The sequence below is a fragment of the Trachypithecus francoisi genome, unplaced genomic scaffold, assembly GCF_009764315.1.
Source record: "Trachypithecus francoisi isolate TF-2019V2 unplaced genomic scaffold, Tfra_2.0 Lachesis_group15, whole genome shotgun sequence".
Taxonomy (NCBI): domain Eukaryota; kingdom Metazoa; phylum Chordata; class Mammalia; order Primates; family Cercopithecidae; genus Trachypithecus; species Trachypithecus francoisi.
The window spans coordinates 32,274,414-32,302,217 of record NW_022681460.1 but is presented as its reverse complement, the minus strand read 5'-3'; the positions used below and the strand labels follow the sequence as shown (position 1 = coordinate 32,302,217).

The window sequence follows — 27,804 nt, the reverse complement described above, 5'->3', positions numbered from 1 at the left end:
CTCTTTTGCCAAAAGAGAACGTTCAATCTTATTTTTTACATGTATACACTCTTCCTTAGGGACAAAATGGATGTTTGATGAAAGATTCACCAATGAGGAGAATCTACATCTGATAAAGAGGAGACAAAGACATATCTGGGAGTGTGAGTCAGGGGTTCCAGGAAGCGGGGGAGGAATCACGTTGGTCTATGAGTGTCTATTTTTCTTCTCACAGAGAAGAAAGAGACTTGGACCTAGGAGCAATATGGCAGAAAGACACATCAGGCAAGGCATTCCTGACAGGCAGAGAGAAAATGCCTACTCATCGCGATGCTGCTCTCCTATTCTACTCTCTATTGTGGGCAAAAGGTAGCCCCAGGGTCCTCCGAATTCTGTGGCACTGAGTATGAAGAGGGCATAACTGGATAGCTGAATAAAAATCCAGTGCACATTGCTGCCTTACAGCCAATAATAGTTGCTCACCAGTGGTATGAAGCCTCTGTGTGCCTAGAACTGAGCTACTGGGTAGATACAGTGTGTGTGGGAAGGGGAGTCTCCAAGGGGAGTCATCCCCAGAAGGGGAAGGTAAGATACTCTTCCAGGATCAGGCTCACCGTTCCCATCCTGGGAGGGGGCTGGGGATGGAAGGTTTTTTTTTTTTTTTTTTTTTTTTTTTTACCATTTTGAGCATGGTACACACTCTATCAGCAGAAAAGGGAATTAATAGAATATTTGGGTAGACTGATGGCCTTAAAGCAAATTGGGTATTATCTTGTTCTGTCAGGGGAGGAGTTGACACTTTCACTAACAGTTCTGAGCAGACGCAACAGCAGGACAGACCAGAAGTGTGACCTAACTCAGGCTGCCTCCGAGAGATTGCTGTCGGACTGTCTCTATTGATGGGACTCTTACCGAGGGGATCCAGGCATTCAAGGGGTTGAGTTTCCCAGAAAGTTCCCCACCGAAGCTTTAAAAATGTATTCCCTGCAGCCTTATGCTCTTGCAGTTCCAAATACAACACTGGTGTTTAAAGCCAAACTACTTTATAATTGATTTGCCATCATCCAGCTTTATATTTTAACACTTTAATCTGGTAACAAAGGAAAGGCTCATTAAAGGACGGCATTTATAAAATGCTTCCAAGCACCTCTGCTTAACTCGAAGGGAAAATAAAAGGGACTGTTTATTTGGTAGGCAAAGGAGAACACCGCCACGAAGAGGTTCTCCACTGAGCAACTCCCGCCTTTGTCAATTATACACATTAATTAGTAACTTTTTTGGAGACATGGACCTTCTCGGACTCCCCAGTATGCTTTGAAACTTTGATACAGAAATATACAAACAAAACTCGAAGTGTTCTGGAATTAATTTCAGAAGCTTCATAGATCCTCGTAAGTGCTCACCAAAAGAAAAATTCCCCATTTCTGGTACTCCAATCTCACGCCCTTAGAATTCTCGTAAGACTTGTTCCCTTGAACAACTTTCCCTCATTCCAAATCAAACCTAGATCCGGCTGGGACGCCAAGCTTGAGCTGTGGTAACGCTCAGAAGGCCTCCTTCATCAGTAAAACAGATGCCTTAATGGAAGTGGCGGGCAATCAACGCATGGAAAGGGGCTTGGCTTCCCTCTTTTTTTGGTTACTCTAGGTTGTCTAGATTGGAAAAAAATACACGCTTCGTCCTGCGGAGTTCGGTACAAACGCAATTCCACATACGCAAAGGCAAACCCGGAGCGCAAGTGCGCGTCCGGGGAGCGCGACCGGGCGGGGCGGGGCCGAGCGGGGCCGGAGAAGGCCCGCTCCTCCCATTCGTCGCCGCCTTAACTCTTTGCTATCCTTCCGCAGAGCTTCCTCTTCTTTCCCTCTGACCTCGGAAAGAAGGGGGCGGGGTCTTCGGGGGCGGAAGTTGCGGTGCATTGTGGGTTCTCCTGAAGCCGTGGAGTTGATCCTGAATGAAAGTGGCGCGCTGCCCCCGACGTTACCGCGATTGGAGCGGCTGGAATTCGGATTACTGCTGCGATTCGGGTGTCTCGGACCCCGGTGCGCACCGGACCACGGGGAGGCGGCTGCAAAGGCGCGGCGAACGTTGGTGAGGGAGGGCAGCTCTGCGCAGTCCCCAAGACATGGCTCACAACAAGATCCCGCCGCGGTGGCTGAACTGTCCCCGGCGCGGCCAGCCGGTGGCAGGTAACCTGGACTGGGGGGTGTTCGAATCTTCACACTCCGACGTGCCCGGGGGTGGGCCGACCGAGGAGCTCAGCTTTTGGTGGTTCTGTGCCCGTTAGTGGTATTTCAGGAGTGGGATATGCTCTGATTACGCTTCGTGGACGAATGTTTGGGAACATGAACGGGAGGGGATGGTCGGCGGATGGGGGGCACTTGTCACTATTACTGCAAGGCTAACTGTGCGAATGTGAAGGTAGAGAGGAGATTGGTGGCAGGAGGTGAGGATCCAGGAATACAGTGGGCGTACTTTGAGTCTTAGTAGTTTGCGAACCTTTTAGGATTCAACCTTCCCCTCGAAAGAAGGGATGAGTGTCAGTCTTGAGATGGAGGAAGATAAGGAGGGAAGGGGTGGTTCCCAGCGGTGAAATGGGGTCACACTGAGACTGGGAATCTGTAGGGTGTTTTTGTTAGTTTTTTGTTTTTATTTTTTTGTGAAACAGGGTCTCTCGCTGAGGCTGGCGATCCTCCCACCTCAGCCTCCCAAGTAGCTGGGACTACAGGCTCCTGCCACCGCACCCGGCTACTTTTTTTGTTTATTTAATATATATATACACATTTATAATATATATATTTGAGACATAGTCTCTCTCTGCCGCCCGGGCTGGTGATCTCGGCTCCCTGCCTCATCTTTCCAAGTAGGTGGGATTACAGGTGCGTGCCACAACACCTGGCTAATTTTTGTGTTTTTAGTAGAGACGGGTTTTCATCATGTTGGCCAGGCCGGTCTCCAACTCCTGTCCTCAAGTGATCCGCCCGCCTCGGCTTCCCAAAGGGCTGGGATTACAGCCGTGAGCCACCGCGCCCAGCCATAATTTTTTTTGTTTATTTTTTGTAGAGACAGGGTTTCACTATGTTGCCCAGGCTGGTCTTGAACTCGTGGACTCAAGCGATGCTCCCACTTCGGCCTCCCAAAGTGTTGGGATTATAGTTGAGAGCCACCCCGCTTGGCTGGGTTTTTGTTTTTTTAAATCATTTTTCTTGTAGTTTTTTTCATCTTTATTGAGCTTGAATACAATAGGCTTTAAAGCGTACAATTTGATAAATTTTGACTATACATACAGAAATACATCTCTTTCCTAGGAAGCAGTCATGAAACCATCACCCTTCAAAGTTTCCTCCTGTCCCTTTTTAAATCTCTTCTTTGCCTGGCAACTGCTGATCTGCTTTCTGTAATTATAGTTTGCATTTTCTAGAAATTTTTAAATAATTGGAAACATATAGTGAGTACTCTGCTTGGGGTGGAAGGAAGTGTGTGTGGCTTTTTTCACTAAGCATAATTATTTTGATACTCATCCAGATTATGCATGTATCAATAGTTTATTCCTTTTTATTGCAGAGTAGTAGTCCATTGTTCTGGGTATACCACAATTTGTTTACCTCTTCATCTATTGATGGTCATTTGGGTTGTTTCCAGTTTTTAGCTATTACAAATAAACCTGCTGTGAACATTTATGTACAATTCTTTGTATGGACATATACTTTCATTCCTTTTGTGTAAATCTCTAGGAGAGGAATGGCTGCAGCATATGATAGGTGTATGTTTAAAGAATTTTAAGAAACTGCCAACCTCTTTTCCAAAGCGGTAACACTTGATAGTCCCACCATCAATGTATTATACAGAATAAATTCAAAGGACTTAAAAACTCGCAAAAAATTTGTACACTTCACAAAATAAGATATATGAATAGCCAGAAAGCTATGATGGTGTGGTGGTGTGTGCCTGTAATCCCAGCTACTCGGGAGACTGAGGCAGGGGAATCACTTGAACCCGGGAGGAGGTGGTTGCAGTGAGCTGAGACTGCACCACTGCACTCCAGCCTGGGTGATAGAGTGAGACTCCATCTCAAAAAAAAAAAGTAATTTGTACTTAATTGTGTAATTTATTAGTAAGGGTTTTCTACAGGGACAGAACTAATAGGAGATATATATATATATATACACACACACACACGTAAAAGGGAGTTTATTAACTATTAACTCACATAATCACAAGGTCCTACAATAGGTTGTCAGCAAACTGAGGAGCAAGGAGAGCCAGTCTGAGTCCCAAAACTGAAGAACTTGGAATCTAGTGTTTGAGGGCAGGAAGCATCCTGCACAGGACAAAGATGTAGGCTGGGAGGCTAGGCCAGTCAAGTCTTTTCACATTTTTCTGCCTGCTTTATATTCTAGCTGTGCTGACAGCTGATTAGATGGTGGCCACCCAGATTAAGGGTGGGTTTGCCTTTCCCAGCCCACTGACTCAAATGTTAATCCCCTTTGGCAATGCCCCCTACACCCAGGATCAATACTTTGCATCCTTCAATCCAATCAAGTTGACACTCAGTATTAACCATCACAGTAATTTCTTTGATATTTTGCATATTGAAGAAAATGTTATGGCAGTTCAAACTTATATGTTGTAAATATTAGGATTCACTTTACTAGTAGTAGAAGTTCATAATTTTCCTGAATCAGAAAGAAAATGGTGCTAACTACATATAATATGTTTCCCTGTGAAGTCACCTTCTCTAATGAAACCAGACTTGCAATGAGAGAGAGCTCTTGGAGACAGGGCCAAGCTTTATTTTCTGAAGAATTGTTTTTTCCTCCTTGTGTGTTAATAGATTTCAGGTGAATACTTGGAAGAAAACAAACTTATAATTTCTTTTCCTTTTTCCTTTTTTTTTTTTGAGACAGTGTCTTGCTCTGTCACCCAGGCTGGAGTGCAGTGGCGAGATCTTGGTTCACTGCAACCTTCTCCTCGTGGGTTCAGGCTATTCTTCTGCCTCAGTCTCCTGAGGAGCTGGGACTACAGCTGTGCACAACCATGCCCAGCTAATTTTTGTATTTTAAGCAGAGATGGGGTTTCACCATGTTGGCCACGCTGGTCTCCAACTGCTGACCTCAGGTGATCTGCCTGCCTCGGCCTCCCAAAGCGTTGGCATTACAGGCGTGAGCTACCGCACCCAGCCCTCCCTAGTTTCTTAAGGTATATCATTCAACATACAATTATTTCATCCCTGCTATGTAAAGAGCTTACTAGGAACTGTGGGAATGTGAATATGAGACACAGCCAGGTGCATTGGCACATACTTGTGGTCCTAGGTACTAGGGATAGTGTGATGGTGATAGTGATGGTGATTTTGAAGTCATTTTATTTAGCAGATATTTAAATGTCTACTTTGTGCTAGTCCTGGGTGCTAGGGAGATGGCTAAGATATATTACCCTTAAAAAGCACAGTCTCATGGGAGTAGCAGACCATCCATTTTAAGCACAGTTCTGTTGTAAAACGTGTAGCAAAGACTATTGTAGTATACGATGGGAATCAGAGGTAATACACCTAATTCTTTGAGGTTGAGGAAGAAGAGATGGGAAGGAAGGAGATCAGGTGAGACTTCCCAGAGGAGGTCATACATGAATTATCTTGAGTAAATAGAAGTTTTCTAGATAAATAATTGGCAGGGGGTGTTTTTGGAAAGTTTCTGTTAGGATAGGATGATGTAGGATGATGATGGGAGAGATAATAGACTGAAAAAGTGTTTTTATTCTGGAAGATGTAAGTGAGGTTATGCAGTTGGAGAATAGCCTGATCATACAGGCAAGTAGGGTGTGATAAGGTATCTTAATATTCATATGCTTTAAATTTTCACTGGCATACAATTGCAGTGTATTTCAGCATCAAGATGAGATTATTTGAATCCAGGTTAAAAGCTTACTTTGACTTTTCTGTGTTTAATGAATTGATGGAGAGAGGAATGGAAATAGACTAATTAGGAACTTGTAGCCCAGGTCAAAGACAGTAGTGATGGTTCAGAAGTGACACATGAAGAGTAGAAGGCTAATTTGAGAGATATTAAGAAGGGAAAATGGATGGAACTTAATGTATTTAGAATGAGGGAAAGAGGGTCAAAATTTAGTCTGAAATGTCTGGCTTATGCAGTGAGATAGCTGATATTATTAGGGCTTATGGAGAGAGAAGCAGGTTGGAAGAGATACTAAGATCCTGATTGCTCAAATAGAGATCTTTAGTAAAGATTTTTTTTTTTTTTTTTTGAGACGGAGTCTCGCTCTGTCGCCCATGCTGGAGTGCAGTGGCCGGATCTCAGCTCACTGCAACCTCCGCCTCCAGGGTTCATGCCATTCTCCTGCCTCAGCCTCCCGAGTAGCTGGGACCACAGGCGCCCGCCACCTCGCCCGGCTAATTTTTTTGTATTTTTAGTAGAGATGGGGTTTCACCGTGTTAGCCAGGATGGTCTCGATCTCCTGACCTCGTGATCCGCCCGTCTCGGCCTCCCAAAGTGCTGGGATTACAGGCTTGAGCCACCGCGCCCAGCCAGTAAAGATATTTTTAAAGAACATTTTAATTTTATTTCAGTAGTTTTTGGGGAACAGCTGGTTCTTGGTTACATGGATAAGTTCTTCAGTGGTGATTTCTGAGATTTTGGTGCACCTGTCACCCAAGGAGTGTACACTTTAGTAGTCTTTTATCCCTCACCTCCCTCCCACACTTCACCCTGAGTCCCCAGATTTCATTATATCATTGTTACATCTTTGCATCCTCATAGTGCAGGTCCCGCTTACAAGTGAGAACACAGGATATTTGGGTTTCCATTCCTGAGTTACTTCACTTAGAATAATGGGGTCCAACTCCATCTAGGTTGCCGTGAATGCCATTATTTCATTCCTTTTTATGGCTGAGTAGTATTCCATGGTATATATACACACCACATTTTCTTTATCCACTCATTGATTGTTGGGCATTTAGGCTGGTTCCACATTTTTGCAATTGTAAATTGTGCTGCTGTAAACATGCCTGTGCAAGTGGCTTTTTCAGATAATGACTTATTTTCCTCTAGGTAGATACCCAGCAGTGGGATTGCTGGATCAAATGGTAGTTCTTCTAGTTCTTCAAGGAATCGCCACACTGTTTTCCATAGTGGTTGTGCTAATTGACATTCCCACCAGCAGTCATTCATGCCAACATCTGTTATTTTTTGATATTTGATAATAGACTGAAAAATGGTCATTCTTGCAGGAGTAAGGTGGTATCTCACTGTAGTTGTAATTTGCATTTCCCTGGTAGTGATGTTGAACATTTTTCATATGTTTGTTGGCCAACTGTGTATCTTCTTTTGTCTGTTCATGTCCTTTGCCCACTTTTCGATGGGATTATTTATTTTTTTCTTACTCATTTGAGTTCCTTGTAGATTCTGGATATTAGTTCTTTGTCAGATGCATAGTTTGCAAAGATTTTCTCTCACTCTGGGGTTGTCTGTTTACTCTGCTGATTATTTCTTTTGCTGTGCAGAAGCTTTTTAGTTTAATTAGGTCCTATCTATTTATTTTTGTTTTTGTTGCATTTGCTTTTGGGTTCTTGGTCATGAACTCTGCCTAAGTCAATGTCTAGAAGAGTTTTTTCTGATGTTATCTTCTAGAATTTTTATGGTTTCAGATCTTACTTAGGTTTGAGTTGATCCGTCTCCAGTTGACTTTGTATAAGGTGAGAGATGAGGATCCAGTTTCATTCTTCTACACATAGCTTGTTAGTTATCCCAGGACCATTTGTTGAATAGGATGTCCTTTCCCCACTTTATTTTTTTGTTTGCTTTCTTGAAGATCAGTTGGCTGTAAATGTTTGGCTTTCTTTCTGGGTTCTCTATTCTGTTCCATGGGTCTGTGTGCCTATTTTTATACCAGTACCATGCTGTTTTGGTTACTATAGTCTTATAGTATTGGGTAATGTGATGCCTCCACATTTGTTCTTTTTGGTTTGTTTACTTTGGCTATTTGGGCTCTTTTTGGGTTCAGTATGAATTTTAGGATTGCTTTTTCTGGTTCTGTGAAGAATGATGACGGTACTTTGATGGGAATTGCATTGAATCTATATATTGCTTTTGGCAGTATGTTCATTTTCACGGTATTGATTATATCCATCCATGAGCATGGGATGTGTTTCCATTTGTTTGTGTCATCTATGATTTCTTTCCAGTAGTGTTTTGTAGTTTTCTGTGTAGAGCTCTTTCACCTCCTTGGTTAGGTATATTCCTAAGTATTCTATTATTATTTTTTTGCAGCTGTTGTAAAAGGGATTGAGTTCTTGATTTGATTCTCAGCTTGGCTATTGTTGGTGCATAGCAGTGCTACTGATTTGTGTAGGTTGATTTTGTATCCTGAAACTTTAAAGAATTCATTTATCAGATTTAGGAGCTTTTTGGATGAGATTTTAGGGTTTCCTATGTATACAATCATATCATCAGTGAAGACTGACGGTGTGACTTCCGCTTTACCAATTTGGATGCCTTTTATTTCTTTGTCATTGTTCTGACGAGGACTTCCAGTACTATGTTAAATAGAAGTGGTGAAAGTAGCATCCTTGTCTTGTTGCAGTTCTCAGGGGGAATGCTTTAAACTTTTCCCCATTCAGTATAGTGTTGGTCATGGGTTTGTCATAGATGGCTTTTATTACTTTGAGGTATGGCTTTATTACTTTGAGGTATGTCCCTTCTGTGCCAGTTTTGCTGAAGGTTTTAATCATGAAGCGATGCTGGATTTTGTCATACTTTTTCTGTATCTATTGAGATAGGTCATGTGATTTTTATTTTTAATTCTGTTCATGTGATGTATCACATTTATTTTTATTTTATTTGTTTATTTTTGAGACAGAGTCTTGCTCTGTCAGCCAGTCTGGAGTGTGGTGGCACCATCTCAGCTCATTGCAACCTTCGCCTCCTGGGTTCAAGCGATTCTCTTGCCTCAGCCTCCTGACCTTGTGATTTGCCCACCTTGGCCTCCCAAAGTGCTAGGATTACAGGCATGAGCAGTGCACCATGCCTGGCAATGTAGGTATTTAATGATATGAACTTTCCTCTTAGTAGTGCTTTTGCTGTGTCTCAGAGGTTTTGATAGGTTGTGTCACTGTTACCATTCAGTTCAAAAAATTTTTAAATTTCCATCTTTATTTCGTTCTTTTGTCCCACAGGCTGATCCCTTCATGTTGTGCTCTCTCCCTTCCTCTAGGAGTGGGGTTTGGGGCTTCCTGAGAGCTGGATTGGTGTGATTGTTATTGCTCTTCTGGTTCTAGTCACACTGTGGAGCTACCAGGCCCCAGGGCTGGTGCTGAAGAATGTCTGCAGAGTCCTGTGATGTAATCCATCTTCAGGTGTCCCAGCCATTGATACCAGCTCCTACTCTGGTAAGGGTGGCAGGGCAGTAAGTAGACTCTGTGAGAGTCCTTGGTTGTAGATACATTTAATGTGCCGGCTTTCTTGAATGCTGGTTATGCTAGTAGTGAAGTTGTCATGTGGACAGACTCGGGACCTCTCGTTAGCCAGATTGTTGCAGGCAGTGGTATATTAGCTGTTATTTTATCTTTCCTGGGAGCAGGATTATTTTGTCGTGAGTTGCTGTAATGGCCTGAGTTAGTTGGCTTGCAGCCAGGAGGCGGTGCTTTCAAGAGAGCATTAGCTGTGGTGCTAGTTGGGGGATCTAAGTTTGTCCTAAGTTGGCCAGGGTAAGTATTCTGGTTTCTCAGGCAATGGGTGGGGCATAAAGCTCCCAAGAATTTCTGTCTTTTGTGTTTAGCATCCAGGGCAGGTAGAGAAATACCATCAGGTAGGGGAAGGGTTAGGTGGCTCTGAGCTTAGACTCTCCCTGGGTGGGGCTTACTGCAGCCACTGTAGGGGATGGGGGGTAGTTCTTGGGCCAATGGGGTTATGTTCCAGAGAGGATTATGGCGGCCTCTGCTGTGTCATCTAGTTTGCCAGGGAAGTGGGGGATAGCTGGTAATGAAAGACTTCACCCAGCTCCCATGCAGTTGGTGAGGCTGGTCTTCTGTGGTACACTCCCCCACTCCTCAGACCTTGCCTCTGAATGTAAGTTTCCCCACTGAGAAAGTGAGCATGGCTTTCAGGCCCTGTCCCTCCCTGTCTGCCTCCGTGTCTGCCCCCTGGGCAGCTTCTGTGCTTGTATCTGCAGCAGTTCCCATTCATTCCCTGGATTCTGCTCAAGAAAATTCATGCCCAGTCAGAATTATTAGGAGTTTCATTTGGAAGCTTTTTCCCCCATGACCCTCCCTAATTCTGCTGTCTGCTTTCCCTGAGGGCCCCTGTGAGATGTAGTCAAGAATGGCTTCCCTGGACTTGAGCTGGAGACTGGGAGTGCCCACAAGACTCTGCCTGCTGCTGCTTCTACTTTTAGACTTCACTCGGCTCCCTAAATTCATTTCAGCTGTAGGTAAAGTTCAATCCTTCTCCTGTGATCTGGATTTTCAGATTCCCCAGGGGGGAATGTGTGTTCAGAGGCAGGGTTTTCCCCCCTTTCACACTTTGGGAGCTCGTGGTTTTTCGCCTGTCTCATGGAATTTGCAGTGCTGTGTGGCTTCTCTCAACGGATCTCTTTAGCTGTGGCAAGTTTTTGAAATCAGACAGTACTGAAGTTTGCTGCATAGATTGATTCTTCCCTTCATGAAAGATTTCTCTGTAGCATTTTAGCCATGGTAGAACTTTCTTTAGCCGTGGTAGAACTTTCTTCGGGGTTGGAGTCAGTTCTCCCCAACCCTGCTGCTGCTTTATCAGTTAAGTTTATGTAATATTCCAAATCCTTTATTGTCACTTCAGCAATAGTCACATCTTCACTGGGGCCCGATTCCATATCAGGAAACCACTTTGCTCATTTGTAAGAAGCAACTCCTCATCTGTTAAAGTTTTATCATGAGATGGCAGCAATTTGGTCACATATTCAGGCTCCGCTTTAAAAAATGTTTGTATTGACCAGGCGTGGTGGCTCACATCTGTCATCCCAGCACTTTGGGAGGCCGAGGCAGGCGGATCACTTGAGGTCAGGAGTTTGAAACCAGCCTGGCCAACATGGTGAAACTGCATCTCTACTAAAAATATAAAAATTAGCTGGGCGTGGTAGCAGGCGCCTGTAAACCCAGCTACTCATGAAGCTGAGGCAGGAGAATTGCTTGAACCTGCGAGGTGGAGGTTGCAGTGAGCCGAGGTCGCGCCACTGTATTCCAGCCTGGACAACACAGTAAGACTGTGTCTCAAAAAAAAACAAAAACAAAAACAGTTATTTTTTATATTTTTTTGAGACAGGGTCTCACTGTGTCCTCCTGGAATGGCTGGAATGCAATGGCATGATCATGGCTCACTGCAGCCTCGAACTCCTGGGTTCAAGCGATTCTGCCACCCCAGCCTCCTGAGTAGCTGGGACTACAGGTGTGTGCTACTATGCCTAGCTAACTTTCAGGCTGCACTTCTAATTCTAATTCTTCTGCTATTTCCACTACATCTGCAGTTACTTATTCCACTGAAGTCCTGAACTCCTCAAAGTCATCGATGAGGGTTATAATAAACATTTCAAACGCCTTTTGTTGATATTTTGACTTTCTCCTGTGAATCATGAATATTCTTAATGGCATCTAGAATGGTGAATCCTTTCCAGAAAATTTTTTATTTATTTTGCCCGATCCATCAGAGAAATTACTACATATGGCAGTTATAACCTTATGAAATGTATTTCTTAAATAATAAGACCTTTTTAGGGAACCCACTCTGTGAAGAAAAACAAAAATAATATAGGACTTGAAAATTGAAACTACCCCTTGATCCATGGGCTGTTATGTTAGTAGGCATGGAACCAACATTAATCTCCCTGTACATTTCCATCAGAGCTCTTGGGTGCCTAGGTGCATAGTCAGTGAGCAGTAATATTTTGGAAGGAATCTTTTTTTCTGAGCAGTACGTCTCAAGAGTGGCCTTCAAAAAATTCAGTAAAACATTCTGTAAACAGATGGGATGTCATCCAGGCTTGTTGTTCATTAATGGAGCACAGACAGAGTAGATTTAGCATACTTCTTAAGGGCCCTAGTATTTTCAGAATGGTAAATGAGCACTGGCTTCAACTTGAAGTTACCAGCTCCTGACAAGAAAGTCAGCCTGTCCTTTGAAGCTTTGAATCTAGGCATTGTCTTCTGTCTAGCTATGAAAGCCCTAGATGGCAATTTCTTCTAATAGAAGACTGTTTTTCCATTGTTTAGTGTAACCATGTTCGTCAATTATCTTAGCTATATCTTCTGGATAATTTTCTACAGCTTCCATAACAGCCCTTTACCTTGTACTTTTATGTTAGAGAGATGGCTTCTTTCCTTAAACCTTATGAATCAACCTCTGCTAGCTTCAGATTTTTCTTCTGCAGCTTCGTTACCTCTCTTAGCCTTCATAGAATTGAAGGAAATTGTTGCCTTGGTCTGGGTTAGGCTTTGGCTTAAGTGGAAATGTTGTGGCTGGTTTGATCTATTCAGACCACTGAAATTTTCCCCATATCAGCAATAAGACTGTTTCACTTTCGGCCAGGCGTGGTGGCTCATGCCTGTAATCCCAGCACTTTGGGAGGCTGAGGCGTGTGGATCACGAGGTCAGGAGTTTGAGACCAGCCTGGCGAATATGGTGAAACCCCGTCTCTACTAAAAATACAAAAAAATTAGCTGGGCGTGGTAGCGTGCACCTGTAGTCCCAGCTACTCAAGAGGCTGAGGCAGGAGAATCGCTTGAACCTGGGAGGCAGACAGAGGTTGCAGTGAGCTGAGGTCACGCCACTGACTCCAGCTTGGTGACAGAGCGAGACTCTGTCTTAAAAAAAAAAAAGACTGGTTATTTCGCTTTCTTATCATTTGTGTATTTACTGGAGTAGCACTTGTAACATCCTCCGCGAGTTTTTCTTTTTCATTTACAACTTGGCTAACTGGTGCAAGAGGCCTAGCTTTTGGCGTATCTGGGCTTTCAGTGTACCTTCTTCACTGAACTTAATAATTTCTAGTTTTTGATTTAATTGAGAGACATATGATTCTTCATTGCACTTGAACACTTAGAGGACATTGTAGGGTTATTAACTGACCTAATTTCAATATTATGGTGTCTCAGGAAATAGGGAGGCTTAAGGAGAGGGAGGGAGATGGGGAATGGCTGCTTGGTGGAGCAGTGAAAACATATACAGCATTTATTTATTAAGTTTGCCATCTTATGGGTGTCATTCATGGCACCCCAAAACAATTACAGTTGTAACATCAGAGATCACTGATCATAGATCACTGTAACAAATATAATAATAATCAAAAAGCTTGAACTGTTGTGGAAGTTAGTTCCACAAAATGTGGCACAGACACAAAACGAGCACATACTGTTCGATAAATTACACTGATAGACTTGATAGACAAAAGGTTGCCACAGACCTTCAATTTATTGAAAAATGCAGTCTCTGTGAAGTGCTGTAAAGCAAAGTATGCCTGTAATACTCGTTCCTCTCATAAACAACTGCTCAAAACTCAGGAGTTCCAATCAAATTATATTTCTTTTTTTTTTTTTTTTTTGAGACGGAGTCTCGCTCTGTCGCCCAGGAGGGAGTGCAGTGGCTGGATCTCGGCTCACTGCAAGCTCCGCCTCCTGGGTTTACGCCATTCTCCTGCCTCAGCCTCCCGAGTAGCTGGGACTACAGTAGGCACCCGCCACCTCGCCTGGCTAGTTTTTTGTATTTTTTTTTTTTTTAGTAGAGACGGGGTTTCACCGTGTTAGCCAGGATGGTCTCGATCTCCTGACCTCGTGATCCACCCGTCTCGGCCTCCCAAAGTGCTGAGATTACAGGCTTGAGCCACTGCGCCCGGCCCAAATTATATTTCTTGCTCATATCAGAATGTGTTGTATTGGGCAACTTTCCCAGGCTACTCTTCTCTGATTAGCAACTTGCTAGGCTCTTTCCATTTTGTGATGCTGTCATCTTAAACATGTGGCTTCTAAAGTTGCCATGAAAGTGGAGGAGCAAGCATGGGTGATCTCTCGTGGGGTTTTTGGCCAGCCTTGGTAGTTGTATAGTTAACTTTGGCCCGTATCCCATTGGCCAGAATCCAGAACATGGCCCTCACCCAACTACAAGAGAAACTGAGAGAGCTAGTCTTTCATTGTGTCCTGGAAGAAGAAAGTAAATTGAATGTGACGAACAGATAGTGTCATTTCTACCATGGCAATAGATGAAACTTCTCCCAGGCAGAGACCGTAGAGAGAGTAGAGAAGGTGCACAATGGAACACCTAGAAACCTGACATTTATAAGTTGGTTAAAGAAAAAAGAGGGAACAAAGAAGTTGAGGACGAATAGCTAGAAATTGAGGGAGGTGTTAGGTGGGTGATTGAAACTAACAGGAGTTTGGGTGTCATGGAAGGCAGAAGAGTTTTTCAAGAAGGAAGGAGTTGCTGGATACGTGAAATGCTGCTGAAATGTTAAGATACTAGAAAAGTTGGTAAAATCTGTTGGTGACTGTGACAAGTATTTTCAGTGGCAATGTGGGATCAGAGGCCAGATTGGAGTGGATTAATGAGCTACTTTGTTGCAAGTCTCTTAGAGAGTTGTAGAGGATTGCTGAGGAATGTGCGTAGATGGCTCTGAGACCTGTTTAAGAGGCTAATTGCTACCTTTCCTACCTTTCGGATAGAGTGGTCAAAAGAATGAGCATAGAGTGGCCAAAAGGAATGATCAGAAGTGACTTGAGAATGGCCAGCTGGCTGAGGAGGAGGCAGGCATTGGAACATGGAAGATGTAGGACTATCTTCATTAACCCATCTACCAAGGCTATGGATGGGCCTTAGTCATATCAGCAGATGCTGCTGGGATGGAAACTAATGATGCCCGAAGACCAGATGCAATACAGTTCAGTTTACTGGAAGCAAGAGAGGAAAAAGATGGTGTACAAAATAGCAGTTGCTCTCCTTTCCCCCAGTGCCAGGGTCTTTACCTTTGAGGAATGTAATCACATCCAGGAGGAGAGTCCTGATTTGACTGTGGGCTATCTTGAATGGGAGCTCAAAAGCTAAATTATGCACAGTTATAGGGAAGTAAAGTCTACACTTCTGCTCACACATGTATACATAAATGAATTGGAGGTAATGAAGATAGGAGTATGTGTATTAAACTTTTAAAAAAGTTTGATTATGAAGAGGAGTAAAAATGAAGCATAAGTTGGGGGATAAGGGAGAGTTTAGAGTTTGTTTAAATGCTGATGGGAATGAGCCAGCAGATGTCTGAGATGCTGAAGATGTTGGGGGTGAGGGTTGGGAGAAGAAGAAAGGATTGTTTGATGGCCCTTGAAAGGTAAGATGGTAAGGAAATCTTGAGCAGAAGGGAGGATTTTTAATGGGAGGAGGAGTATGGGCTCAGATACAGAAAGGTTTATAGATTAACTGCAAAGACAAGGCAAGTTTCTGCCTAATGGTGGAGAGGCATTGTTGAATAGTGGTTTCATTCATGGGCTCTACATCCATAGTCTTCATTTGAATCACTGTTTTTACCATTTATGAGTGGTGTGACGTGCGGCAATTTGCTTAATCGCTCTTGCTTTGTTCCCCTCATCTGTAAAATGAGGAATAATAACAATACTTATTGTTAGGAGTAAATGAATGAATTATGTACAATATTTTAAACAGTGTCTGGCATGTGGTAAACATATACAATTAGCTTTAATTATTATGGCTTCTTTTTTTTTTTCTTTTCAGTGAAGTCTAACTTAAAGTTGTCAGTTGAAAAGGGGATGTTTTGGGAATGAGGAAAAGATGTAAAATATTTATCATAAGGAATAGTTAGTGGTGTGTGGTAGGACTGCCTTTAATATTGGTGATTATGAAGTATAGTGTCACCCATCTTTTGTGCTGTGAGATTTGCTCTAGGAGGCCTCAGCTACATAAGTGTAGGCACAAAGAAGTTAGGTGGTTGGGTTCATTGAGGTCTGGATTTTTCTCAGGTGAGTGTGACTGGGTAACGGGGGCAGAGCAAGGAGGTTAAGGGTATTTACAGAGGACTAATTGTGATGATCTACTGTGAACTCTGATGTTGGATAAGAGGGAAAGGGAACCCTGAAAGAGCTGATGGAAATAGGATTGGACCTCTGAGAGTAAGTAGTAAGAGGGAGAGAAAGTCTGATGGGATGAATCTTCTTATTTATTTATTTTTTATGTTTATGGTTTATATTTTCCCAATAGAATATAAACACTATGAGGGCAGCAGGGTTTTTCTGTTTTTTATTTGTTTGTTTTTTTCCTTTTCACTAATGTAATCCATGCGCCTATAACAATGCCTGGTACGTAGTAGATACCCACTATGTATCTGTTAAACTAAATGAAGTAAAAGAAACCTAACTTAGATGATGGTGGAGGTAGTGAGAAGTGGTCAGATTTTGGATGTATTTTGAAGGTGGAGCTGCAGGATTTGCTGATGGATTGGATGTTAGGTGTGAGAAAAGGAGAATAGTCAAGTATAACCTAAAAGGTTTCGGTCTTGGGCTACTAAAAGAATGATGTTACTATTTGCTGAGATAGGGAAGAGCATGAAAGGAGCAGGTTTTAGAGTTTGAATATTAAGAGATGAGATTTGGATATCAAATCTGAGACATCTGTTAGGCATAAAGTAGAGGTTTAGTAGGCAGTTGATAACCATCTAGAGTTAAGGGAGCGATTTGAACTGGAGATATAAATTTGTAAGTCATTAGCACATTGATGACTTTTAAAGCCGTGAGACTAGATGAGACACCAAGGGAGTAAATGAAAATATAAAAGAGATCCAAGGATTGAGTCCTGAGACAAAACATAGAGGAGTCAGGGTGATGAGGGGGAACCACTAAAGATAACTGAGGAGAGGCCTCTAGAGAGCTAGAAGGAATACCAGGAGGATATAATAGTATTCTAGAAGTCACGTGAAAAAATGGTTCAGGAATTCCCTCTTTCATCAAAAAGTGATCAGTTTTTCTTATGTTGCTGAGAGCTTAAGGTGAGAACTGAGAGTTGACCATTTGATTTAGCAATGTGGAGGTTATGGGTGGTTTTGATTTTGTAGAAAACAGAATCTTAAAAAATTATTTTTTTCATGAAATTTAGTTTAAAGTCTTTGGACAAATGTTAAGACTTCACTTAGGTAGATAATATTGTTTTTATTGTGTTTGGAAATATAAGGCCAGGCTCAGTGGCTCACGCCTATAATCCCAGCATTTTGGGAGGCCGAGGTGGGCGAATTGCTTGAGTTTAGGAGTTGGAGACCAGCCTGGGCAACATGGCGAAACCTCATCTCTACAAAAAATACAAACAATTAGCTGAGTGTGATGGTGTGCGCCTGTAGTCCCAGCTACTGGGGTTGCTAAGGTGGAAGGATCGCCTGAGCCCAGGAGGTTGAGGCTGCAGGGGCTGACATCACGCCACTGCACTCCAGCCTGGGCAACAGAGTGACACCCTGTCTCAAAAAATAATACATATACATAGATCAGTTAAAATAAGCTTTTAAAAAATTGGTTATATGAGGTGACTTCCTCTATGCTGTACTGTCATTCAGAAAAAAAGATAAAAAAAAATCAATCTTTCTAGCTGAAATAACCACTGATAGTTGTTTGAAGGATGATTTTGGTTAGCATTCTCTCAGAATGATGTCATGTTCTAGCATGATCTTTATCCTGAGATATAGAATAAGGTCTACAACCTTTTAGTATCAGGTTGGAGAAAGTTCCAACCTGGTAATAAAAACCGTATAGGGCATGTAATCCCAGCACTTTGGGAGGCTGAGGTGGGTGGATTGCTTGAGCCCAGGAGTTTGAGACTAGCCTGGACAACGTAGTGAGACCCTGTCAACCCGTTCCCCCCAGCAAAAAAATTAGCTGGGTATGGTGGCATGCACCTGCAGTCCCAGCTACTTGGGAGGCTTAGGCAGGAAGATTGCTTATCTTTTTAAGAGTTTTAAATTAATAACTTTTAATGTAGTGGTATAGAATAGAACTTAGGGTTTTAATGGAAGTTCTATTCACTGGTAATTTTTCTTTTGCTGTTATATTTGATTGTCAATTTTTATAATTTTTTTGTCCTTAAAAGATATAGGGTATCTTTTAAAAGTACAGTTTAAATTGAGAGTACTTTGTGAAGACTTGCATTTTTAGATTGCTTTTCCATTTAAAATGTTTTAAGAGGCTGGGTGTGGTGGCTCACGCCTGTAATTCTAGCACTTTGGGAGGCCAAGGCAGGTGGATTGCTTGAGCCCAGTAGTTTGAGACCAGCCTGGCCAACCTAGTGAAACCCTGCCTCTACTAAAAACACAAAAATTAGCCGGGCTTGGTGGTACACACCTGTAATCCTAGCTACTTGGGAGGCTGAGGCAAGATAATCACTTGAACTCGGGAGGCAGAGGTTTCAGTGAGCCGAGATTGCACCACTGCACTCTATCCTGGGGGACAGAGTGACACTTGGTCTCAAAAAAAAAAAATGTTTTAAGAAGGTGATATTCGAGAATTGTTAATTATAGAATTTTAATCTGAAACATTTCCTTTAATGGAAATTATTACCTATCTTTGTTGTTTAGGAAGATTCTTACCTCTGAAGACAATGTTAGGACCAAGATATGATAGTCAAGTTGCTGAGGAAAATCGGTTCCATCCCAGCATGCTCTCGAATTACCTAAAGAGCCTAAAGGTAAGAAACAAAACTTCTTTTTGTCACTGATTTAATATACTTTGTTCATTCTTATTCTTCAGGTGACTTTTAAAAAAATCTTGTTATTTTAAAATAATTAATAGACTCAAGGGAAGTTGCAGTAATTGTACATAGAATTCTGTGAACCCTTCTCCCAGCTTCTCACGATGGTATCATTTTATATAATTATAGTACAATATCAAAAGCAGGAAATTGACATTGATACAGTACTACTAACTGATTGCAGATCTTATTTACTTTTTACATGTATTTGTGTGTGTGTGTAGTTCAGGACAGTTTGATCTCATCTGTAAATTCATGGTGGTGGTTATAGAACTGCTGCATCTCCACAAAGGAATTCCCTCATGCTACCTCTTTATAGTCAGACTCTCTCCTCACCCCTGTCCCTGTACTCTGGCAGCTGCTAATCTGTTCTCCACGTGTAGTTTTTCCATTTAAGAGAATGTCCACCTGACGTCCTGGCCCCCAGCAAAACTTACTATAGCCTCCACTAACAACTACACCCTAAGCTACCAAGGAAACTTGACTCTGTTTACAGCTGAAGAAACCATACAGAGACTACACTACCGCATGCATCCACAATCATAGCCAAAGTGCTCTACCCAAGCAACACCACAGATATATCTTCAGGAAAAAGTCCTTCCCTACAAAAACTAATTCCACAAATTGGGACTGGGGCTGGGCGCTGTGGCTCATGACTGTAATCCCAACACTTTGGGATGTGAGGCAGGTGGATCACTTGAGGATAAGTGTTTGAGACTAGCCTGGCCAACATGGCAAAACCCTGTCTCTACTAAAAATACAAAAATTAGCCAGGCATTTTGGTGTGCACTTGTAATTCCAGCATACTCAGGAGGCTGAGGCACAAGCATCGCTCAAACCTGGGAAGCAGAGGTTGCAGTGAGCCGAGATCACACCAGTGCACTCAAACCCAGGCAATAGAGCGAGACTCTATCTCAAAAAAAAAAAAAAGAAAGAAAAACGGGCTGGGATGGTGGCTCATGCCTGTAATCTCAGCACTTTGGGAGACTGAGGCAGGAGGATCACTTCAGGCCAGGAGTTTGAGACCAGTGTGGGCAGCATAGGGAGACCCTGTCCTACAAAAAATTAAAAATTAGCCGGGCATGGTGGTGTGTGCCTGTAGTCCCAACTATTTGGGAGGCTGAGGTGGGAGGATCACTTGAACCCAGGAGGTTGAGTCTGTAGTGAGCCATGATCATTCACTGTAGCCTGGGCGATAGTGAGACCATGTCTCAAAAAAAAAAAAAGGAGAAGCGAGTGTTACACCAGATGTGCAGATATCGATGTAAGGACATGGGAAACATGAAAGAGCAAGAAATATGGCGCCTCCAAAGGAACACAATAATCCTTCAGCAGCAGATAAAAAATTCATAATCCTTCAGCAGCATAATAAAAAAACTTCATGAAATGGTGGACAGATAATTCAAAATTTTGATACTAAGGAAGCTCTGTGTAAGAAAGAAGAGAATATTGAAAAGCAATACAGAATACTGAAAAGCAATACAAATCAGAAAAACAATTCAGGGTATGAATGAGAAGTTTACCATAGATAGATATCAGAAATCCAAACACATTCAGGAACTGAAGAATTCATTGAATGAAATAGAAAATAGAATGAAAGCTTCAATAATAGACTAGATCAAGCAGAAGAAATAATCTCAGAACTTAAAGACAGGTCTTTGAAATAACCCAGTCAGACAAAAATAAAGATAAAAGGCTAAAATAGAATGAGCAAAGCCTTCATGAGATATAGGACACCAGAAAGTGACCAAATATTCAAATTTTTGGTGTTCCAGAAGATGAAGAGAAAACAAAAGGGTTAGAAAACCTATTTAGTGAAATAATAGATGAAAACTTTCTAAGTTTAACAAGAGGTTTAGACATCCAGGAGGATCAAATATCCCCAAAAGATAACATCTAAAAAGGTCTTCTCCACAAGATATTATAGTCAAACTGTCAAAAGTCAAAGAGAAAATTCAAAAAACATTAAGAGTGTCTAGTCATTTATAAGAGAGCCCCCCATTAGACTAATAGTGGACTTCACAGCAAAAACCTTATAGACCAAGAGAGAGTAGAGGATATATTCAAAGTTCTGAAAGAAAATGCCTACCACCCAAGGATACCATACCCAGCAAAGTTATTTTTTCTTCATAAATGAAGGAGAAATAAAGTCTTTCCCAGACAAGCAAAAGCTGAGGGAATTCACCACCACTAGACTGGTCCTGTCAGAAATGCTTTAGAGAGTCCTGTACCTGAAATTGAAAGACTAGTAACTGTCATCATGAAAACACAAAAATATAAATAAAAACCACTGACAGAGCGAACACATCAACAATGAAGGGGAAAAACTCAAATGTTACTACTACACAATACCACCAAACCACAAAGATAAAACAATAAGAGAGAAAGAAAGGACAAAGAATATGCAAAACAACCAGAAATAAATTAATAAAATGACAGGAATAAGCCTTAACATATTAATAATAACCTTGAATGTTAGTGGATTACACTTTCCCTTTAAAAGATGTAAACTGGCTGAATGGATATAGAAACATGACCTATCCATATGCTGCCTACAAGAAACTCATCTCAACTGTAAAGACACACATAAACTGAAAGTAAAGGGGTGGAAAAAGTATTCCATGCAAATGAAAACCAAAGGTGAGCAGGAGTAGCTAAACTTATATCAGATAAAGCAGACTTTAAGTCAAAAACAGTAAAAGGAGATAAAGAAGGTCATTATATAATGATAAAAGGATCAGTTTAGCAAGAGGATATAACAGTTCTAAACATATATGCACTCAACATCAGAGTACCTAGATACATAAAGCAAATATTATAAGATCTAAAGGGAGATATAGTCTCCCATACAATAGTAGTTGGAGACTTCAACACTTCACTGTCATCGTTACATAGACCATCTAGACAGAAAAAACAAACATTGGACTAAATGGATCTAACAGACATTTACAGAACATTTCATCCAGTAGCCACAGAATACACATTTTTCTCATGAAGAAATGGAACATTCTCTAGGATAGACCATATGTTAGGACATAAAACAAGCCTTAACAAGTAAAAAAGTCAAAATGATATCACATAGCTTCTCAGACCACACCACAATGGTAGAAAAGCTAGAAGTCAATAACAAGGGACTTTGGAAATTATACAAATACATGGAAATTAAACAACATGCTCCTGAATGACCATTTGGTCAAGGAAGAAATTAAGATGGAAATAAACCTCTTAAAACACATGAAAATTGAAACACAACATACCAAAACCGAAGAAGTATAACAAAAGCAGTGCTAAGAAGGAAGTTTATAGCATAAGTGCCTACATCAAAAAGGTAGAAGGATTCAGATAAATAATGATGCACCACAAGGAACTAGAAAAGAAAGAACAAACCAAAAATCAGTAGAAGGAAAGAAATAATAAAGATCAGAGCAGAACTAAGCAAAATAGACACTAAAAAAAAAAAAAAAATACAAAGAATCAACAAAATGAAAAGTTTGTTTTTTTGAAAGGATAAACCAAATCAATAAATCCCTTCCTAGACCAACCAAGAAAAATGAGAGAAGACTCAAGTAAACTGAATCAGAAATGAGAAAGATAATATTACAGTTGATACCACAGAAATACAAAAGATCATCAGATACTTTTTTTTTTTTGAGATGGAGTTTTGCTCTTGTTGCCCAGGCTGGAGTACAACGGTGGGATCTCAGTTCGCTGCAACCTCTGCCTCCCATGTTCAAGAGATTCTCCTACCTCAGCCTCCTGATTAGCTGAGATTACAGGCATGCGCCACTGTGCCTGGCTAATTTTTTGTATTTTTTACTTGAGACAGGGTTTCTCCATGGTGGTCAGGTTGGTCTCGAACTCCTGACCTTAGGTGATCTGCCTGCTTCGGCCTCCTAAAGTGTTGGGATTACAGGCGTGAGCCACTGTGCCCAGCCCATCAGAGGCTATTATGAACAACTATACACTAACTGGAAAACCTGGCAGAAGTGGATAAGTTCCTAGATATATACAACTTACCAAGATTGAATCAGGAAGAAATAGAAAAGCTGAGCAGACCAATAACAGGTAGGGAGATTTAATCAGTAATAAAACATTTCCCAACAAAAAGTCCAGGGTCAGATGGCTTCACCACCAAATTCTACCAAACTTTTAAGGAAGAACTAACACCAATCCTCAAATAATCCTCAAAAAATTGAAGAGGAGGGAATTCTAGCTCATTCTGTAAAGCTACATTATGTTTATGCCAAAACCACAACAAAAAGAGAAAACAGGCCAGTATCTCTGATGCAATGATGGTTCAGCATATGCAAATCAATAAATATGATACATTACATCAGCAGAATGAAGGACAAACACCATGCGATCATCTCAATAGAGTCAGACAAAGCATTTGATAAGAACCAACATCCCTTCATGATAAAAACTCTCAACAAACTAGGCATAGAGGGAACATATGTCAACATAATAAAGGCCATATATGACAGGCCCACAGCTAACATCATACTGATTGGGGAAAAGCTTTCAGCTTTTGCCCGGAGAATTAGAACAAGATGAGGATGTCCACTTATTCATCATGGTACTGGAAGTACTATCTAGAGCAGTCAGGCAAGAGAAAGAAATAAAAGACATCCAAATTGGAAAAGAAGTCAAATTGTCCCTCATTGCTGATGATATAATCTTAAATCTAGAAAAACGTAATGACTCCACCAGAAAACTCTGAGATCTGATGAGAAATTCAGTAAAGTTGCAGGATACAGAATCAACATGCAGGCTGGGCAGCAGGTCACACCCCTGTAGTCAAAGCGCTTTGGGAGGCTGAGGTGGGAGGATTGCTTGAGGCTAAGAGTTCAAGAACAGACTGAACCCCAAAGTGAGACCCCTTTAAAAAGTACACTTTTATACTTTTTAAAAGTGTAAAAGTTGTCCATGCACAATGGTGCATTCTTCTAGTTCCAGCGACACAGGAGGCTGAAGTGGGAGGCTCACTTGAACCCAGGTGTTCCAGGCTGTGGTGAACCATGATTGAGCCACTGCACTTCAACTTGGGCAAAAGAGTGAGACCCTGGCTTTGAAAGAAACAAAAAAGAGAAAACAACCTACAGAAATCAGTAGTGTTTCTGTATGCTGATACTGAACTAGATGAGAAAAAAATCAAGAAGACAATCCCATTTATAATAGCTCCAAAAAGGGCAAAATACCCAAGAATAAATTTAATCAAGGAAGTGAACGATCTTTACAAGGAAAACTAGAACAGTGATGAAAGAAATTGAATGGGACACAAACAAATAGACCTCCATGCCCATGGATTGGAATAATTAATATTGTTAAGATGACCATACTTTCCAAAGCAATCTGCATATTCAGTGCAATCCCTATAAAAAAAAACCAATGACATTTTTCATAGAAATAGAAAAAACTCCTTTTTTATTTTATTAAATTTTTTTTTTTTTTTAAATGGGGTTTCACTGTATTATCTAGGCCGGTCTTCAACTCCTGGGCTCAAGCAATTCTCCCACCTTGGCCTCCCAAAGTGCTAGGATTACATGCATGAGACACTGCACCCCACCTGAATCCTAACATTTATATGGAACCTGAAATGAGCCTGAATAACCAAAGCAATCTTGAGCAAAAGGAACACAGCTGTGGGCATCACACTACTTTATAATATATTACAAGGCTATAGTAACCAAAACAGCATGGTAGTGATATAAAAACAGACTAATGGAACAGAATAGAGAATCCAGAAATAAATACACGCATTTACAGCCAGCTGATTTAAACAAAGACACCAAGAACATGCACTGGGGACAGGACACTCTCTTTCATAAATGGTGTTGGGAAAATTGGATATCCATATGCAGAAGAATAACTGGACCTTTATCTCTCACCATATACAAAATCAACTCAAGATGGGTTAAAGACTTTAAATGTAAGACCTGAAAGTGTAAAACAGTAGTTTTGGGAAGAGGACATAGGGAAAACACTGTAGGACATTGGTTTAGTAACAATTTTATGGCTAAGACCTCAAAAACACAACTAAAACAAAAATAAACAAATGGGATGATAGGGAAACCAGAAAGCTTCTGTGCTGGGTGCAGTGGGCAGTGGCTCACATCTGTAATCCTAGCACTTTGGGAGGCCAAGGTGGGAGGATTGCTTGAGCCCAGGAATTGGAGAACAGCCCGGGCAACAGAGTGAGACCTCAGTTCTTGGTGGCACATACCTGTGGTCCCAGCTACTTGGGAGACTGAGACAGGATGACTGCTTGAGCCCAGTAGGTCAAGACTGCAGTGATTTATATTCACACCACTGTACTCCAGCCTGGGCAATGAGTGAGACTCTGTCTCAAAAAATAAAATTAAGAAAAAAAAAAAAAAGCTTCTGCACAGCAAAGGAAACAACAGAGTGAAAAAACAACCTATTGAATAGGAGAATATATTTGCAAGCTATTCTTCTGAGGGATTAGTATCCAGAATATACAAAGAACTGGACACAACAGGAAAAAAAATTCCATTAAAAAGTGGGCAAAGATGTGAATAGACATTTCTCAGAAGAAGACATACAAATGGCCAACAGATATATGAAAAAATGCTAAAAACATGCTCAACATTATTAAACATCAGGAAAATGCGAATCCAAACCACAGTGAAATATCATCTTGCACCAGTTAGAATGGCTATTTATGACCAGATACAGTGGCTCATGTCTGTAATCTTAGCACTTTGGGAAGCTGAGATGGATGGGAGGATTACTTGAGGCCAGGAATTTGAGACCAGCCTTGATAACATAACTAGACATCATCTCTAAAAAAATTTGAAAAATTAGCCAAGCTTGAGATACGTGCCTACCATCTTACCTACTCAGGAGACTGAGGTGGAGGGATCCTTTGACCCCAGAAGATCGAAGTTACAGTGGTGAGCTATGATTGTGCTACTGCACTCCATCCTGGGTGGCAGAGCAAAACCCTGTCTCTCTCAAACAAACAAACAAAACAACAAAACTATTATAAAGACAAAAACCAACAGATGCTGGCAAGGTTGTGGAGAAAAGGGAATGTAAATTAGTGCAGCCACCATGGAAAACAGTATGGACATTTTTCAGAAAACTAAAGTAGAACTGCTATACGATCTAGCAGTTTCACTACTGAGTATGTACCCAAAGGAATAGAAATAATTATATCAAAGGGATACATACCTGCACTTGCATATTTATTGCAGCACTGTTCACAAGAGCAAAGGTATGGAGTCAACCTAAGTGTTCATCAGTGGATGAATGAATAAAGAAAATGGGGCATATATACATAATGGAATACTATGCAGCCATGAAGAAGAATGAAATCGTGGTTTGCAACACATGGGTGGAACTTGAGGTCATTATGTTAAGTAAAATAAGCCAGACACAGAAAGACAAATTTCACATTTTCATTCCTTTGGGAGCCAAAAAAGGTCATCTCACATCTGTAGTCCTAGAACTTGGGAGGCTGCGATGAAAGGATCACTTGAACCCAGGAGTTTGAGGTTACCATGAGCTATGATTGTGCTACTACATTCCAACCTGGGCAACAGAGCAAGACCCTGTCTCTTAAAAAAAAATTGATCTCATGGAAATAGAGAGTAGAATGATAGATGATAGATATCAGAGGGTGGGAAAGGTGTGTGGGCAGGAGGAGCGTGGTGAAGGGAGGTTAGTTAGTGCAAACATATAGTTAGATATAATGTATAAATTCTTATTTTCGATAGCAGGGTAAGGTGACTGTTGTTAGCAATGATGTATTGTGTATTTCCAAGTAGCTAGAAGGGAGAACTTGAAATACTCTTTAACACATAGAAATGATAAATACTCAAAGTGATGGATACTCCAGATACCTTGATTTCATCATTACACATTACATACAGTAACAAAATATCACATATACCCCATAAATACATAAAATATATCAATTAAAGTAAGTGCAGATTGTTTCTCTTGCCTTTTTTTTTTTTTCCTGTGGCGACCCAAGGGGGAAAGAGGGAGGGAGCGGAAACTCAAGGGTTAAAGTGGAGAAAGCGTGGCTTTTTCATCCTGGCTGACACAGTGAAACCCCGTGTCTACTAAAAATACAAAAAGAAATTAGCCGAGCGTGGTGGCGCGGCCTTCCCAGCTGCTCGGGAGGCTGAGGCAGGAGAATGGCGTGAATCCGGGAGGCGGAGCTTGCAGTGAGCCGAGATCCTGCCACGGCACTCCAGCCTGGGTGGCAGAGCGAGACGCCGTCTCAGAAAAAAAAAAAAAAAAAAAAAAAAAGAGGGAAAAAAATAAGGGGTTTTGGAGGAAAGTCGGGGTGCTGATAGGAGAGAAAATAAAGATAAATACCAAGCAGGAAAATTTGGGGATTGAAACAACCATCAACCTATGTGGTATAAATTGTCTTATTTTTTGTATTAGAGTATATGCTTCAGAATGAGGTGGAAGATGTATGAATTTACTACTACTTTTTCTAGCCTCAGTATATGGTGTGCATTTGTTAGTGAGACTGCCTTGCTGGCTGATTGTGATTCTAAGTTTTAAAGATTTTTCATACTTAAGGCTCCTGAACGCAAATCAACTTCTTCAGCTAGTGCTCAACAGAAGAAATAATGATTTTTGTTCCAATCCAGAAAGAAACATTGGCTATGATCGACTTATTGAGATGGGATTAAGCCTCCAGTAATATGCATATGGCCATGTATACTGTTCTTCATTGGTTATTTAAGGAATTTATGAGAGAATTTTGACTGTACGTACTTTTTTACCCTATGTGTTAGAATTTAACTGCCCAAGGTGTGATTCTTAGGCATCACATGGTACCTAAAAATCATGATAATGATTTTTGTCATTTAAGAAATAGACAATACGTTCACTTATTTCAAAAATCCAAAAGTTTTAAAAGGTTGGTGTCATGAAGTCTCCCTCTCACTTTTACTCTCTATCTGCCTAGTCCCTCACCACATACCACACAGGTTCCAATGTTTTTAGGTTTTTTAATACATCCTTTCAAAATTTCTTTATGTGTATATAAGCAACAAAGAACACAGATTGCTGTGTTCTCCCC

General features: G+C 41.2%; 1 protein-coding gene across 3 annotated transcripts in view; it reads left to right on the top strand.

The window, feature by feature from the left end:
• The first annotated feature begins 1,785 nt into the window (after positions 1-1,785).
• RNGTT (RNA guanylyltransferase and 5'-phosphatase) overlaps positions 1,786-27,804 on the top strand; it is a 332,775-nt gene continuing 306,756 nt past the window's right edge. For 2 of the 3 annotated variants that reach the window (XM_033234571.1, XM_033234573.1), the window contains exons 1-2: positions 1,786-2,165; positions 18,565-18,674. In XM_033234571.1, coding sequence (XP_033090462.1) covers positions 2,102-2,165; positions 18,565-18,674 — 174 coding nt within the window. In that variant the 5' untranslated portion in view covers positions 1,786-2,101. Of the gene's footprint in view, positions 2,166-9,291; positions 9,380-18,564; positions 18,675-27,804 lie in introns of those variants that run through there. The other variant, XM_033234572.1, reaches the window with a different exon arrangement.